This window comes from Sciurus carolinensis, chromosome 5 (genome assembly GCF_902686445.1).
Source record: "Sciurus carolinensis chromosome 5, mSciCar1.2, whole genome shotgun sequence".
Taxonomy (NCBI): Eukaryota; Metazoa; Chordata; class Mammalia; order Rodentia; family Sciuridae; genus Sciurus; species Sciurus carolinensis.
Window position 1 is genome coordinate 150,917,231 of NC_062217.1, and position 15,268 is coordinate 150,932,498.

The 15,268-nt window shown below is 57.5% G+C and overlaps 1 protein-coding gene across 1 annotated transcript; it reads right to left on the reverse strand.

The window, feature by feature from the left end:
* Positions 1-124: 124 nt before the first annotated feature.
* Positions 125-14,235, reverse strand: Psd (pleckstrin and Sec7 domain containing). The gene is given in 21 exon segments (XM_047551859.1): positions 125-582; positions 984-1,127; positions 1,391-1,535; positions 1,670-1,827; positions 1,941-2,011; positions 2,097-2,287; positions 3,564-3,607; positions 7,082-7,171; positions 7,284-7,342; positions 7,926-8,038; positions 8,220-8,300; positions 8,465-8,659; positions 9,800-9,920; positions 9,923-9,965; positions 9,967-10,240; positions 10,922-11,029; positions 11,031-11,274; positions 11,740-11,848; positions 12,118-12,689; positions 12,692-12,854; positions 14,112-14,235. Coding segments are annotated over 20 exon segments (3,141 nt in total). The 5' UTR covers positions 12,840-12,854; positions 14,112-14,235; the 3' UTR covers positions 125-351.
* Positions 14,236-15,268: the final 1,033 nt, after the last annotated feature.

Genomic DNA, 15,268 nt, shown 5'->3' on the forward strand with positions numbered 1-15,268 from the left:
TGGTGTCAGGGTGAGGATGATCTTGGCAGAAAGCGGAAATATTGTCAGGCCTCCCCCACAAAAAAAAAAGGACCCCATCAAAAGTTCCAGGGCACTGGCCCCTCCCACCCCCACCCACCCTGTACGAAAAAGTGCAAAACATTATCACAAAAGGGATCTTAGAGGCGCCCTTAGCCTAGGCTCCTGAGGCCCATGCCCAGCCCTGCCCTGCCCCGGACACCGCGTCCGGCGCGGTCGGGCCCTGGGCCAGGAGGCCCTCATGGGTGGCCCGAGGCCGGCCCGGGCTTAGGCAGGGCCATGTCATCATGCAGGTGCCTAGTAGGCACCATACCCCACACTCCCACTCCCTGCTCAGGGCTTTCGCCTTGCGCTGCCTGCCCCAGACCGAGGCTCTGAGCCTGGATGCTGAGCACGGGTCTGGCTGCTGGGGTTCGGCTGAAGGGAGGGACTGGAATGAGGCAGAGGGAGTCCGTCCTCTGTGCTCCCAGCCTGGGCCAGCGCTGCCTCTATGGCATCTAGCTCTTCACTGGCTGCCTTCAGCTTGACCCGAAGCAGTGCTGCGTAGGTGCCGTAGCGGGATTTCTGAGGTAGAGGGCCAGAAGCCATGAGCTCCTGTTGTCCTCTCCCAGCCTATCCCATACCCATGACCAGCTAGGAAACAGAGTGTCCCACCCACCTCTACACCCCAAAAGACCCCAGCAGGCCAGATGATCCTCTGGCAGGTTGATGACTTCCTCTGGGCTCTCAGAACTACCTGTGGTAATAGCTAACATTCTTTGAGCTTTGACCAGAGCCAGGAAACACTTGACAGACCTCTTACCTCCTGACCCTAGTGAGTGTGGAGCGTTAGCCTTGTTCCCAAGAGAAAACGGACACTCAGAGAGATAAGCCGTTGGCCAAGATCACCCTGCTCATTCAACTCTTAAGAGCCACACCTAGCCTGAGCCTATGTGGGGAACACGGTGCCAAGCAGGGAGGCTCACCTCAAACTCCAGGTAGGCCTCCTTCTGCCGCTGCTCCTCAGCCTCCTTTCCTCGGGCCTTCTTTCCCAGCTGTGTGGCCCGGTGCTCACGCAACTCACTTGCCATGGCCTTCAGTTTGGCCTCATGGGTCCGCATCTGCTCCTCCTAGCAGCCAGGGGAGAACAGTCAGGGTGACTCTAGTCTATACGCTGCCTTTGGGCAAATTTTAACAAGGTTGCCTCTTCGGACAAGCAAAGCACCGTGGCTGGGTTTCCAGCTTAGCAAGCAGTGTGGAGGCTGAACTTCTGCCTCTGCTTGCCTACCGGGACTGTCACAGGGATGCATACACAGCAGTCTGAGTGCACCCAGCCTGGGCCTGCCCCACACCATCCCACTTGCAGCAGGTGGACCAAGTACACTGAGGCTACCTGGGAGAGGCGGGTGGCAGCGCTGGGCAGCAGAGGGCGACTGAACCTCTTATGGGAACTAACAGCAGCTGGGAAGGGGGGTGCAGAAAACATGGCGGCAACTACATTGATGCGAGTGATCCAGGACTGCATCTGCTCCAGGCTCCTGGGGAGACAGCACAGTCCCTTGGGATCTGGGCCAAGGGATGCCTGTCCTGGCTTAGGATGTTACCTGAGAAGAAATGAGACAATCCAGGGACAAGGAAAGGGGTCTGGGATGGACAGGAAAAGGACACTCACGGAGCCTGGAAGAGGAAGACCCGCCAGTCAGCAGTGCGCAGGTAGAAGACATGGGGCCTCTTACTGTAGTCACTGGCGCGGGTGGCCAAAGCATGGTGGATGCTGATGGCATTCTTGAGCTCTGCCTCCGAGAGTGCCTTCCCAGGTTGATACTCCTCCTGCAGAGGTAACCATCTTGTCCTGGCCCCAGTCTGGCCTGGCCTAGCCCAGGCCACCCACTGTCCCTCCCAAGTCAGCATAGATAGCCCCCACGAACGGCCTAGCCCCGCACCTTCTGCAGGTAGAGAATCATGCCCTTGAGGATCCCGTGGAAGCTCTTCCAACCCCGCTTGCCCCGAGGTGCTGCGGGGGAAGGAAGACAGGTCAATGGGGCCTGGGACAGGCCCACTCCCATCCATCCCCCAGACCCCCCCACCCAGCCACGTACTCTTCCTGCAGTCAGGGTCTGCGTGCACCTTTCGCACCAGGGCCCCGTGCTTGTAGACGGCGGCCCCAGGCTCAGGAGTCAGGTCCAGGAAAGGGCTGGAGCCGCTGCCACTGCCCCCGCTGACCCTCTTGATGACCTTGGGGTTGGGGTCGGCCAACTCAGACAGAGAGCGCCTCAGCTCCTCCTCGTCTCTGCAGGTGTGATGGCCTCAGAGGGGAGCTGGTCATGGAGCCATACCCCTCTTCAGCCCTGGCTCCTGCCCACCCTGGAAAGCTCCTCCAGTGTGTACAGAGCTGCAGGGGGGTCCCCTCAACCTGAGGCTCCTGCCATGGGGTTTCCCCCCTCAAAGCAGGGCTCCTCAAGGCAGCACGTCTCCTCCCCAAAACTAGACATTCCCAGAGTAGAGCGACAGCTGTCCTTTTCCTCCCTTCATGTGTAACCATTCCATCCTCTCTGTTTCTGGATACACACCCAACCCTCACACCCTTCCACGACAGACACATGTCAGACTCAACTGTCTCAACCATACCTAACCTGAACTATGAGGCTCTGCTTATAGTTCATTGGCTAAATGGTGGAAAGGACAGCTTCCTAGTCCCCCCAAAAAAATCTTGGTCTGCAGGTTCTGTAAGATTAAAAAATCAGATTCTATCTTGTCACTCCCTTGTTCCAGAATCTGCAGTAGCCCCCTGTTGCTTCTCACACGTAACTTTATCTCCCCAATACTCCTTTTCTCCTTCCACTCTCCATTCCAGTCAGGCCTGCCTCCTTGTGGTCTCCCCATTCCACGCTCGTTTCAGCCACACCTTTGCCTCCCAAATACTTTCCCTAGGGAAGCCTCAGTCCCAATCCTCTAAAAAGCATTCCCCAAGTTCCCTCTGTTCCCTAATTCTGAGCTCTACCTCCTCTGAGGTCTCTCCTAAAGACTGGAAGCTCCTAGCCAAACTGAGCAGTAACAGCTTTCAGTAGATAGCAGCAAATACAAATGAATTGACTGTTAGGTGAGGGCTCTGCCCTCAGACTGGGGGCCCCAAGGCCAAAACTGGACCTTCTCCCTCATACTGGACCTTCCAAGACTTTCTTTGAATCTGTGTTTCTATTTGGTGCTGCCAAGAGACAACATGGCCCCTTGTTCTGGGACACCTGGGCTCCCTAAGACCTAAGGGGGGCCTTTTGTGTTACTGGTCAATACTATCCTTCCTGAGACCTTTGCTTTCCTGCTAGGCTACCAGGAGACCTTCCTTTTATGTCTCAGCACATGTCCTCTCACCCCAACTCAGCTTGTCATAACAACCCCGCTGGAGACAAGACAGGCCCCAAGTCTAAGCAGCCATATCCAAAGAAGGAAGTAAGGCAGCCACCCTGTGTCTCACCCCCCTCCTTGGACCCACAGCCCCAGGACTCCATAACCCAGGCAGCTCTTCCTTGTGCCCCGTCCCTAACCCACCACATGGCCCTGGGACTCACATGGCCCACTGCAACTTTTCATTCTTGATGGAGCTGTACAAGGCCTGGAGAGGAACAAATCAGGGAGTATGGGTCAATCCTGGGGGGAAGCATACTAGGCACCCCAATGTCAGAGCTCAGAGCCCTCCCTCCAACTTGGGAGAAGAGCCAGATCTAAGCGGGAAGGGGCAGCAGTGTATAATGACCATAAGCACAGGCTCTGGAATACTGTACCAATACCCAGGCCCAGCTCTGCCACTTTAGCTCTATGACTTTGGGCAGGTATCCATGGGGAAGAACAAACATAGCAACATGTGGGGGCAAGTAGTTAGCACAGGGAATCCTGGCACATGGCTGATGCACAATAAATGTAGCTACTATTATTATCTTTATTGTTATTAAGGGGCACTCCTGCTTCGATCCCGACGTGAGAAACATAGCCCTAAGGAAATGGGAAAGAGCAGCCCAAGAAACCCTCCTTCCTCCAGTCATGTGTCCTGGTCTGTTCCCACAGAATAAACCCACACATAGCATATGGAGAAACTGAGGTCCCACAATAGGGGGTTCACTCCCCCGGCTCCTTCCTTAGCTCAGGACAAGCTGAGACTTTCCCCAATCCAAACAGCATCATCAAGCCAAATGCCAGTGGCCCAGCCCTCTAGCCACCTGCATACTTCATGTAACTGAGAAGTGAACACTAGTCTGAAACAGTAGTTTTAGCTTCCAAAGCCTATCCACCCCAAACTGTAAGCCCCTGAACCACTCTCTTCCTCTGTCTCTTCCTCTTCTCTCCTCTGTACAGTTGGCCTGGGGATACCTGGGGGCTCTGGGGTGGTCAGAAAAGAGAATGGTCTCCAGGAGTGGCACAGAGGGCCCCTCTTTGGGCAGTAGCCTGAAATATGGGTCCATGCCATCTCCTCCAACTGTGGGGGTGCTTCCGCCAGCCTGTGTGAGTGGGTGTGTCCCTAGCATGTGTGTGTTTTGCTATGTGTGGCATGTGATGCTGCCTGCGTGTGAGCTGGGTGCAGTGGTGACGTCGGCGCTTTCCCCATGATGGGACACAGGCCCCTCCAAACCCCCCAACACACCACAATCTCTGACTCTCACTGCCACAGGCATACCTGCTCACAAGGCTACCCAGGCATCCCACACCTGCACTACTTGCCCCAGAGTGGGGGCACCCACAGCACATGCCAAGCTAATCAACACATAGCCCTCCTAACATACACCGGCCCAAACCCAGCCATGCCTCAGACCCTGAACCCTGACTCCCCAACTCTGACCAGAAGGCTGAAGCAACCTTCAAGATCCAACCTGCAATCCTTGTCTCCAGTCTTCCAGTACATCCCCTGCCAACTCTCAAGACACCCCCGCTGCTTTTGCTTGCAGCGCCACACCTTCCTTCAAAGGTCCTGAACCCCATCAGCGAGTCCCAAGTCACGCTCCCACAGAGAAAACCTTTTTTCACCAAAGACTCCGATTTGTGAGGGCCACCTTGCCATTCCCCCTCCGCAAGTTCATGCCCACCTCCGGCTGCCCACAAGCTCTGTCCCTATTGGGCTTCCCCCTTCCTACAGCTCCATCCATGCCCTCCTCGGCTCGGCCGCCCTGGGTGCCTCCCTCAAGCCGCCTCCTCGATCGCCCCCCCAGCCTGGCGTGGGCCGCAGCCCCCACGCCCTCACCGCCTTTTTCTTCTTGCGGCTCTGCAGGCGGCTGACCACCAGATCGGTGTAGAGCACGGGCTTGAGACTGCGTGAGCGCTGCGGCCAGCCGTAGCACAGGGTCTCCGCGCCGCGGTGGGTGCGCCCGTAGCGCACTGAGCACAGCGAGCGCGAGCGCAGCCGCCCGGCGCTGCTGTGGATGCTGTTAACGCCGATCATACTGGCCCGGCCGGCGCGCCGCGGCCCCCGGGCCAATGCCCCCGCCCGCCCTCGGCCCCGGACTCCCCGGCCGGCCCGCGGACGGCTCCCCCGACAGCCGGCGCGAGCGCGCGGGCCAGAGCCCGGCCGGCTCCCACCGACGCACCGAGCGCGCGGCGGCGGCGGCGGCGGCGGCGGCGCGGTCTGTTCCGCACTCCGCGAGAGGGAGGGGTCGCCGACAGGGAGGGGAGTGGAGAGGAAGGGGGGGCTGGGGGCGGGGGACGCCGCAAAATGGAGGCGCCGGAGCGCCAGGGGGCCCCCGCGCCGCCGCGGGGACAGCCGGGGGAGGCCGACGGGGGGCGCATGCGTGGGGTCTGCCCGGGTACGCTAGGCCCAGCGCTCTGCGCGCCCAGCACCGAGCTGTGGAGGCGGGCTGCGGAAAGGGTCTGGAACTCCGCCCCGGCCTCCTCAGGGTTGGAGGTGGTGGTGAGAGGAGAGGTCTGAAGTCCTCCCCTCCGCCCTTTTTCACTTAAGACTGGAGGGTAGCCATGGAATAGTCCCCGGCCTCATCCAGCCCACTCGCAGATACCCCAGACGCCCATGTGTGCATGGCAACTCACACCACAGTTCATCAATTCACATTCACCCCGACTCACACAGACCCTATACATTCAGTTGTACACTTCAAAATTTACCATCTTTAACTTAAAAACACACACTCTACTCACAGACGTATGTCATAAATCAGTCAATTCAAAAACGCATACTAACGTATAAGCACTCAGCAAACCCTTGAAGAACACACGTCACACACCCCTTGATTCAAATGCACCCTGCCATACATACACTACTCAAAGCACACACCCCAACTGACACCTCAACTCACAATGGATGCCCCCACTAAGATACATCCCAAAACTCAAGCCCACACACACCCAAGTCCAGATATATCCTAGGATGCGTCGTGTGCTGTCACGTGTGTGTTATGGCCCAGAGATCCCTTATTCCCACCCTGGGGGTTCCTCAAACTAAGTCAGGTCTCCTGGATAAAACACCACCTGATCAGGGAAAGGAGTGAACCCACGGGATGGAATGTCCCCTTTGCCCACCACCATCAGCCCCTGTCTTCCTGACACCTCAAGCGCTGGCGCCTGGGCGTGTGGTCCGCACCGACAGGAGGGCATTTCTAGTCCCAGTTTTGCGCCCTAGCTTCGAGACCTTGGAAAAGCTTTTGTCTGGCCCAGGCCCCTCTACCTCCGAAGAGGTTACCTGGAAGGTCTTTGTAGATGTTCACACTAGGGAGTCGTGTGCCTGTGTCCCCTCTCCTGCCCCACCCGGGACCCCCACCTCGCCTTCCACCCTCAGTGCACTTTAGAAGGGGAACTGTTGAAGGCAAATGCAGCGTTCAGGGCTGCCTGCTCACGTGTTTTCCAAAGTCGGCTCCCCTCCCCCGCCACGCGCAGCAGCTACTGCACGCGTGTGCGCATGTTCCAGGAGAGCCTGCGTGTGGGGGCTGGGCGAGGGGGCGGGCCCCAGGCTGAGTCATGAGAGCCTGGGCTCTCGTGGCAGGAGCAGGGGCCGGCGAGCCCCCATCCACCTCCCTCAGACTTGGCCACCAGATGATGTCCTTCCCCTCCAGCAGGTTCTACCCTGCCCCGCCCCACCCCACCCCACCCCCACCTTGAGCAGCTCCCTGGGGAAGTCGCCGCCATCGTTGAGACCCTCCAGGTTCCCGATGAAGTCCCCGCAGGTCATGCGCTTCCCAATGTTCTAAGGGAGGAAACAGAAACCTATGAACTTGGGAGATTGTGGGCCTCCCATGACTTGAAGTCTCAAGACAGGGGCCTGTTTTCGGGTTTCCACCTTCCCGCCCCCAACTCACGTGGCCGTGGAGATCTGTGTTGAGTAGCATGAGGGCGCATGTCAGTGTGTGGGCGCCGTCTAGGGAAGAATTGACGATCAGCCTTGGCCCCCTCCCACGGACTCTTTAAAACTGGCCTCCCTAACCATTCAGGTCATCCTGCCCCTTTTCAGGATCCGCTTTGGCCCACAACCACATCTTCCTTAGACTGGCCCCATTAGTGAACTTTCCCTATCACTGTCTTCCAGCAGATCCTTCAGCACGGACCTCCCCCTTTACAGGTGTCCCTAGTTCCCAAAGTGCTAGGGACTGCTCCCTGTTTGCCCCCAACACTCACATGCTTCTGTGCACCAAGCACAAGCAAGTCCACCCCACACTGTATGCAGGCCATGCACATCCCACCCAGCCAAACATGGTCCTGCTCATGTATATTCACAGCGGAGGGCATGCAAACACAACTGCCACCTCATCTACACAACACTCTGGATCCTAACAATATGCCTGCCTGTGTACATGTAACCATGCTAGCACTGTCTGCACACATGCATGTTCACATGCCTACAAGCATGTACATTCATTCCCTCCTGCACACACACATGCAGAAGTGTCCCACCCTTCTGCCTCAGTGGTCAGTTGGGACAGTCCTGATCCCAGCCTCCTCACCCTCTGAGGACAGGGCTTCCGGATTGCACTGGAAGTACCGCTGGGAGAAGTGGGCCAGCACACGTTCTCGCTCCTGGGTCTCACCCATTAAGGCCAGTTCCTTCAGAAACACCCTGAGGAGGGGGGGAGGTTGGAAGATATCATCCTCACCCAAAGAACCCTTACCAGGCAGCCATGCCCAATCAGCTTGGAAAGACCACTTAGGGGAGGCGTAAGGGACAAAGGAGGCATCGCTGGGGGCCCTGCACACCAACCCTGACTGTAGAGACAGACCTCCAAGGGCTCAACACCCACCTGAGAGCTTGGTCCAGAGTCATGCCTGTGAAGACAAAGAACTTGAGGTACTCGCCAGCCACCAGTTTGCTGAAGTCATTGCTGTGGACAGGGCAGAGAGACAGGTGGGGTCTCAAGGGAAAGTGTCAAGGGGTCAGCTGGGGGTTACCTAGAGACCTGGGGGCATTAGATGGAGAGGATGGAGATGCTGCCCCCAGGATGCATTCCCTCCACCCCCATCCTCAGTTCCAGCCCAGTGGCTTTACTTCTTGCCCAGGTGTCGGGCCACATCAGCCTTCCTGAAGCCGTCTAGTCGGTACAGCCTTTTAGCTAGGCGCTGTGCGGCCTCCAGATCCGCTTTCTGTCCATTGGACAAGGTATCTGTGCTTCCCAAGGCCAGCCGCTCTGTGCTGTCCAGCTCTGAGTCTGAGTCGGACACCAGCTGGCTCAGGGGTGGTTCACTGCCAGGGTAGAACACCAGCTCAGGGCTGGGGCAGGGTCATTTGGGATCACCCAGACCCTCCCTCTGCCTCCAGACCCAGAGATGGAGAAGGGGAGAGGAGAATATGGGAAATGTATTTTTCTTTTCTTCAGGGAAGAAGACTGGATAGGTTCTGTCCATCAAACTACTCCATCATTACCAACTGTCTGTGGAAGTCTTGCCCCAAGTCTAACCTTCATCTATCTTACTGCTATGGAAGTTCTGACTGCTTCCCCAAAGCTCCCAGGTTTGCTATTAGATACAGATTCCCCATACCACACAGCCCTCCTCAGAACATGGGCCTGTGGTCTTGAGATATGGGCAAAAATGGGATAGATCTGCTGCCAGGGAGGAACAGTGGAGGGTCAGCAAAGATTTGAGGACAGTTAAGGACACCATTTTGTTCACAAGTGTTTCTTCCTCCCACATTTTGGGGCGAGGAGACTCCTTGGTGCTTTCCTTCTGCCCACAGAGAAGTAGGCTCTGGGGTTAGGGGCACTGGAGGTCAGGGTGCACCCCCCACACCCCCTTTTACTCCCTCCCTTTCCCTTCCCACCCCAGCTGCTCTACTCGAAAAGCCACCTGTCACCCCAGAGACAGAGGCCGGAAACTCCTGGTTGCTAGGCAACCCCATCTCCCTGCCCACCCCCTCCTGTTGCCATGGCTTCCATGACTGAGAGGGTAGCTGGCAAAGGGGAGAGCAGAAAGGTTAGGCTATGAAAGGACTTTCCAGGATGAGAGACACCTGACTGGGCAGAGGACCTAGGAGGGAGGAAATGGGAGGGGCTGCTTGACTGGGTTTTAGAGACGCCTTCAGGCTAGGTGCAGTTGAGAGATTCCACCTGGGGAGGAAAGGGCCTTCCAAGAGAGAAAAGGGATGTTCTCTGGGGATCCTCCAATCCTAAATTATGGTTCCTCCAATCACTGGATCTGAGCCCAGGGGGGAGTTGCAAGAGGTCAATGGTAGTAGCCCTCCAAATGGGAAAACAGACATCTGTTAACCATCCCACTTGGGTCAGGAGTACAAACTACATCCTCACACTTCAGATCTGTCCCTTAAACCAGCTGGTTCTCGGGCACTGGAGGTCTCAGGGCTGAGAAAACCAAAGGAATTGCTTACCTGCCAAGGGGTGCCACTCCTAGCCCAAGGCTGTCTTCGGAGTGACTGGGACTAGGGGGCTCCCTCCCCGGGGCCAGCTTGGTTCTGGCCTCTGTCTCCTCCTCCTCCCCTCTCTGTGTCAAGGCCCATCAGCAGCAGAGCTGGTACCAGAATCCGGTTCAAGAGGGAGCAAGTGGGGCAGGAACAGGTGGGTCAGGCCGGGGAGCAGGGGGTTGGGGAGGCAGCTCGAAGGTGAAGAAAGGACTCTGGGTTGGGCCAGGTGAGGCCAGGGCCTCCAGAGAGGCAAGGCTGGTATAGGAGGTGCCCTTGGCCCGATGCGACTCCAGGATGGCTTCAAACACACAACTGAAAGAGTCAGGCCCATCAGCTGAGGGGCTGATCCCCGGAAGGAAGGGTACAGGTGACTTGAGAGGACCGGAGTGAGGCATCCGGCTACCTGGCCTGCAAGGGCAAGGAGATGTCTGATCAGGGACCCAGAGCACAGTTTTGGGGCATGATTTTATAGAGCTCTCACCACTGACTTTGTTAGGGGGATTATGATCCCCTTTCACAGGTTCAAACCCCCCCTAAAAAAAAAGCCAGCTGAGTAGAGGGTGCAAGAAATTTGGTGCCTCTGCAGCCCATCCCCAGCACCCAATCCCCTCTCCCTCCCTCCCTTCCCGCTAATCTCCCTTTCTCCTCCTTTCCCCTGATCCGCTTCCCTCCTGCCATCCCATTTCTATTTCTGGCAACATCTTAGGAGAAGATGAGGCTCCAAGCTGCAATGGGGTGTGAGACAGAAAGGAAAGCCCCCACACTCCCCACTCTCCTGCCAGGACCCAGGATCTGAACTGATGCTCCCATGTCCCCAGGCTGAATTCTGACCTCTGGCCTCTCATTCTGGCCTCTGATCCTCTAGAACCTCTGTCTCCTGGGTTCTTGCTGATGCTCCCACATCCCCAATGCACTGCCAGGCCTCAGCCTCTGCCCGAAATCTACACTCCACACTCCCCTGTCAGAACCATCAGCTTGGTCCTGACCCTCCCACCCGGCTCTTATCTTTATCCCCATCCCTATGACCCTGCTTTATCTCTGAGCCAGTGGGAAGGAGCAAGCCATTTCCCTTCCCAGTTCCCCACTCACCGGACACCCTCTGAGGCCTCAAACACCTCATCATCCACATCCTCTTCCCCACCTGCCTCATCCTCGTCCTCATTTCCACTGCCCAGGCTGGAATGGGGCCAGGGCATGGCCAGGACGTGGGGCAGGTGGGCGGGCAGTGCCAGGTGGGCCCTCAGAGCTGGGCTGACTCTCGATGGCTGAGTCAGCCTCTTCCCGCTCAGCCAGCACCTCATCGATGTCAGTCTCTCGGTAGCACCTCAGGGGCACTGTGTCCAGGTCCGTCTCGGAGTACTTGGTTGCTTGCCCCACAGCTACCCCAGAGCCTTGCCCTGAGCCCATCCCAGGTGGCGATGGGGAGGCCTGCTGTGGGGTTTAGCACCTGTAGTATGCATAGGTGTCCAGGTCAGGAGGTTATCCATGTCATCCCCTGTCCCGGTCCTATTCTGCACCTCCCCCATGCTCTCATATTGGCAGGAAGTTCTTTCACTGTCTGGTCACCATTCCTCCTGCCACAAATTTTGCTTATCCTTGTGCCAGTAAAGTTCATTTCAAACTAAGTCATTGTCAACTTTGAGGAGCCCGAAGGAGATCAACCTCTTTTCTACTCCCAGGAATGACCTTGATATCCTGCTGTCCCCTCCATGGCTGAACTTCCTTCAGGTGCCCAGTCCAGGCCTGTCCAGTCCCCATCAGGACACAGCTGGGAAGACTGAGGCTGGGAAAGGCTTTGGCTAACTCAGGAGCCCAGGAAAGGATTGGGGCAGATTTGAAGGAAGCCTCCCTACCGTCCTCAGCTGCTGTGAGGAGGCCCTCTCCCCTTCCCCTGGCTCAGTCCCAGGCCTTACCTGAGCTGGGGGTGTCCAAGGAGCCATAGAAGAATTCCCATTTGGCTCGAGCAATTCTCTGGGCATGAGAGGAGACTTCCCGGGGAGAGGACCAGGTGTCCCCCTGAACCAAGGAGGGAGAGACAGATGCAGCACCCAGAGATAAAGCCAGATATACAAGGACACAATATGGGACAGAAACAAATATAAGAACAGGGACAGAGATGGAGGTGCAGAGACACAAGGACAAACACAGAAGGCAAGAAAGAGACAGATATAGGACATTGAAGGATTCAGAGTGAACAGCAGACAGGCCAAAGTCTGACAGGGGACCAAGCCTTGCCCTTCCACTGGGGCACTAGGGATTCAGGAAACCCAAGGTAGGTTACATACCTGGTTCAGGGATCCAGTGTCAGCAGGTCCTCGGAATAGTGTAGCCAGGTGCTCAGGGGGGCCCCCCAGACCATTGGGAAGAGAAGAGTAAAGACCATCTGCTCCAACCTGGGATGGGACTGGTGGCCCACGTAAGGGGTCCCTGCTGCCGGGAAGGGCAGAGCCTCCTCCAGCTGGGAGTGGATCTGATGTGGATGCCTCCAGCCGCAACTTCCGGTTGGAGCCAGGCCCAAGGGCTGGGGTGGGCGTGGGAGGAGAAACTCCACCCAGGTCCCAGCTCCGACTCAAGCCTCCAGGAGCAGGTAACCCATTCAGCGGCCTCACACTGGCCTTCTCCACAAAGCGGAAGATGACCACGGAGCTCCGGGCCCCTGGTGGGGGCTGCCCAGTGGGTGAAGAGGGTGCCCAGGGTGAGGGTACAACACGGGGAGAGGGAGGGCCACGCAGAGGCGTACAGGGTGCTGTCACACGTCCCAGTTCCCGGCCTCGGGGACCTGGACCTGCCACTCGCCGCAGCAGGGAGCCTGTGCTGCCATACATGCTGGCTGGGGGGCTCTGGGGCACTGGCCCTCGGGGAGCCAGCGGCGAGGGCATCGTGGTGGGGAGATGGCACAGTCACCTTCCGAGCAGAAGCGCATGGCACTCTGGGCCATGCTGGGGCCGGGGGTCAGGCTGGGGGGGGCAGGGATGGCGAGGCCAGGTGGGGAGTGAGAGGGCTGCATGCTCTTCAGACAGGCCTGCAAGAGAGGAGCGGGAGCAGGGGTGAAGTGCCAGTGGGTTAGATGGGCAGGTCAGCAGAGAAAAGGAGAGGAAAGTTGACTGGGGTCTCTGAGCTCCAGGGACCTAGCCCAACCTGGAAATATGGGGTCATTGATCCCATTCCTGGGGGTACTTCCATGGAGGCCTGAGAAGAAAAAAACCATCCACCCGAGGAGAGCCTGGCTCCTTTCCTCCTACCTGGGGGCCCTGAGCATCACCCTGGGAGGAGTTAGGAAGCTAGCTCAGAAGTTGAGTGAGCTGAGTCCCTGTGGCAATTTGGTGCTACTCTGATGTGGGGGAGGCTGGCATCCCAACCTCTGGATCAGGAGTGTCAGTCAGCCATCACCATTACTCAGCCCTGGCCCCCTATAGTCCCTCTTATGGGAGCCCCTCACTCAGGGAGGGAGAACTCAGGTCTCCTGGAAGGAAAGGAAGAACAGGGGTTACATAGGGACGATGAAGGGCTGAGAGGCATAGGATGGAGGAGAGCAGAGGTCTGAATAGAGACCTCTATTTTCGATACAGATACATAGATATTGTATGCTGAATGGGAAAGATACTTTTTTTTTTCTCCATACGGGTATTAATGCATATGCAAGCACACACATACACACACACATACACACACACATACACACACACACAGATACATAAGGACAAATATATCAGTACAGAAACACATTCATAGGCAACACCCTCTGGCACACACACAGATGCACACGCATACTGCTCAAAGACACACCCTCATACACTCTCACAGTCACAACAAATATGTGTGTAATGAAAGGCACATGCTTGTTTTACACACACACCATCACCAAACAAGAACACACAAAGAGGTACCCAAATGTACACACAGGCTTTCATTCTCCAAAGCACACAGACACACAGGTGTATTGAATGCAGCGACCTACTGGTCACAATTATACAAATACAGATGCACATTTATACATATATTCAAGCTGGGACACACACTGTCCCCTCCCCCTCAACAGTCACGGGATCTCTGGGGGGTAAGACTGCACCACATCCCTCTCCTTCCCTCCTCCCCTCGGGGTTATGACAGATCTTCCCTAGCCCAGGAGGGGCCATAAAGGGATAAGGGGGCTCTGGCAGCAATGCGGAGTAGGGGCAGAGGCCAGGAGCAGCACCCCTGCCAGGTAGGTCTTGGAGCTCAACAGGGCCCTCGTGTGTGCCCCTGTGCAGCCCCTACTCAGAGCTACCTCAGTACTCACCGCTGCTCTTCCAGAGCTGGGACCGAAGAGAGGCAGAGGAGAGGCTGGGCCCTGCTCAGCTGTGAAGACAGCGCGGCTCCCGCTTGCTTGCTCCAGGCCCGCCCGCCTCTCAGTCCCTCCTCCAACCCCCCCCCACACCACCACGCGCCGCTCAGCAGCGTTAATCCCCCCACCACCTCCTCTCCTAGGGCCCCGAGTCCCTGAGGCTGCCAACCCTCCTGGTCGCTAGGTCCCCACTGGGCTCTCCCGCCAACCTAGGACCCGCCCCAGACCAGGGGAAGAGCATAGGGAAACCCCAGTTCTGTTCGCCAGACCCTCACATGCCCCACCACACTCGTGTCCAGGTCCCTCTTGCCCGCTGCCTCCTGAGTCACACGTAGGGCCCAGCTGCACACGCGTGTCCCGCTCCAGACCCCACGCGTGTCCCTAGGAGGTTGCCACATGACCTGTTACATGCCACACGCGCTCCCGCCCCCACGAGCACGCGGCCGAGCAAAGCACACGGTATGGGTGTACACCGGACCCGCCCCTTAAATCCAGGAGACCAACTATGGAAGGGCGATGAAGATAACAGGTCTTGAACCCTTCGCCGTTCTCAGACCCAGGAAACCCAATCCTGACAACACACCCAGAATGCGGGAGGGGCGTTAAGTCAGACTTCAAGAGGAACTTCCTTACTGCCTGAGTTAGTTGTCCTGCCTTCCCAGGAGTAGGAGGTTAGATGGGATGACCTCGAGACTGGAGGAAGTGGGTGGAGGACAGGCAACACTTGTGCCCTTGGCCAGAGAAGGGGAGTCTGGCTATTTTAAGAAAGCGCCACACGAGTTACTATGGCAACTACTCTTCTCGTTTAGGTCAGGGAGAGCTGGTGATGACCTCGAAAGGAAGAAGGGGTCGGTTTGGGCAATCAGGGGGAGCGAGGACGTGCGAAGCAGGGGCGCGCGGGGCTCACCGCGGGGAGGGGTGGCGCGGGTTCCGCGTGGTGCTGAAGGGGACAGCGCCAGATTTGTTGTACTGCGCAGGCGCAGAGGTGCGAACAAAGAGGGGAGGGGGAGGAGGCGCGCGGCCGGAGGTGGTGCGCGCCCACACGGCTCTATCTTTGCAGAGATTGGTCTTCCCAGCTACCCCTTCCCTAAGGCTGAGGAAGAAAAGGAAGC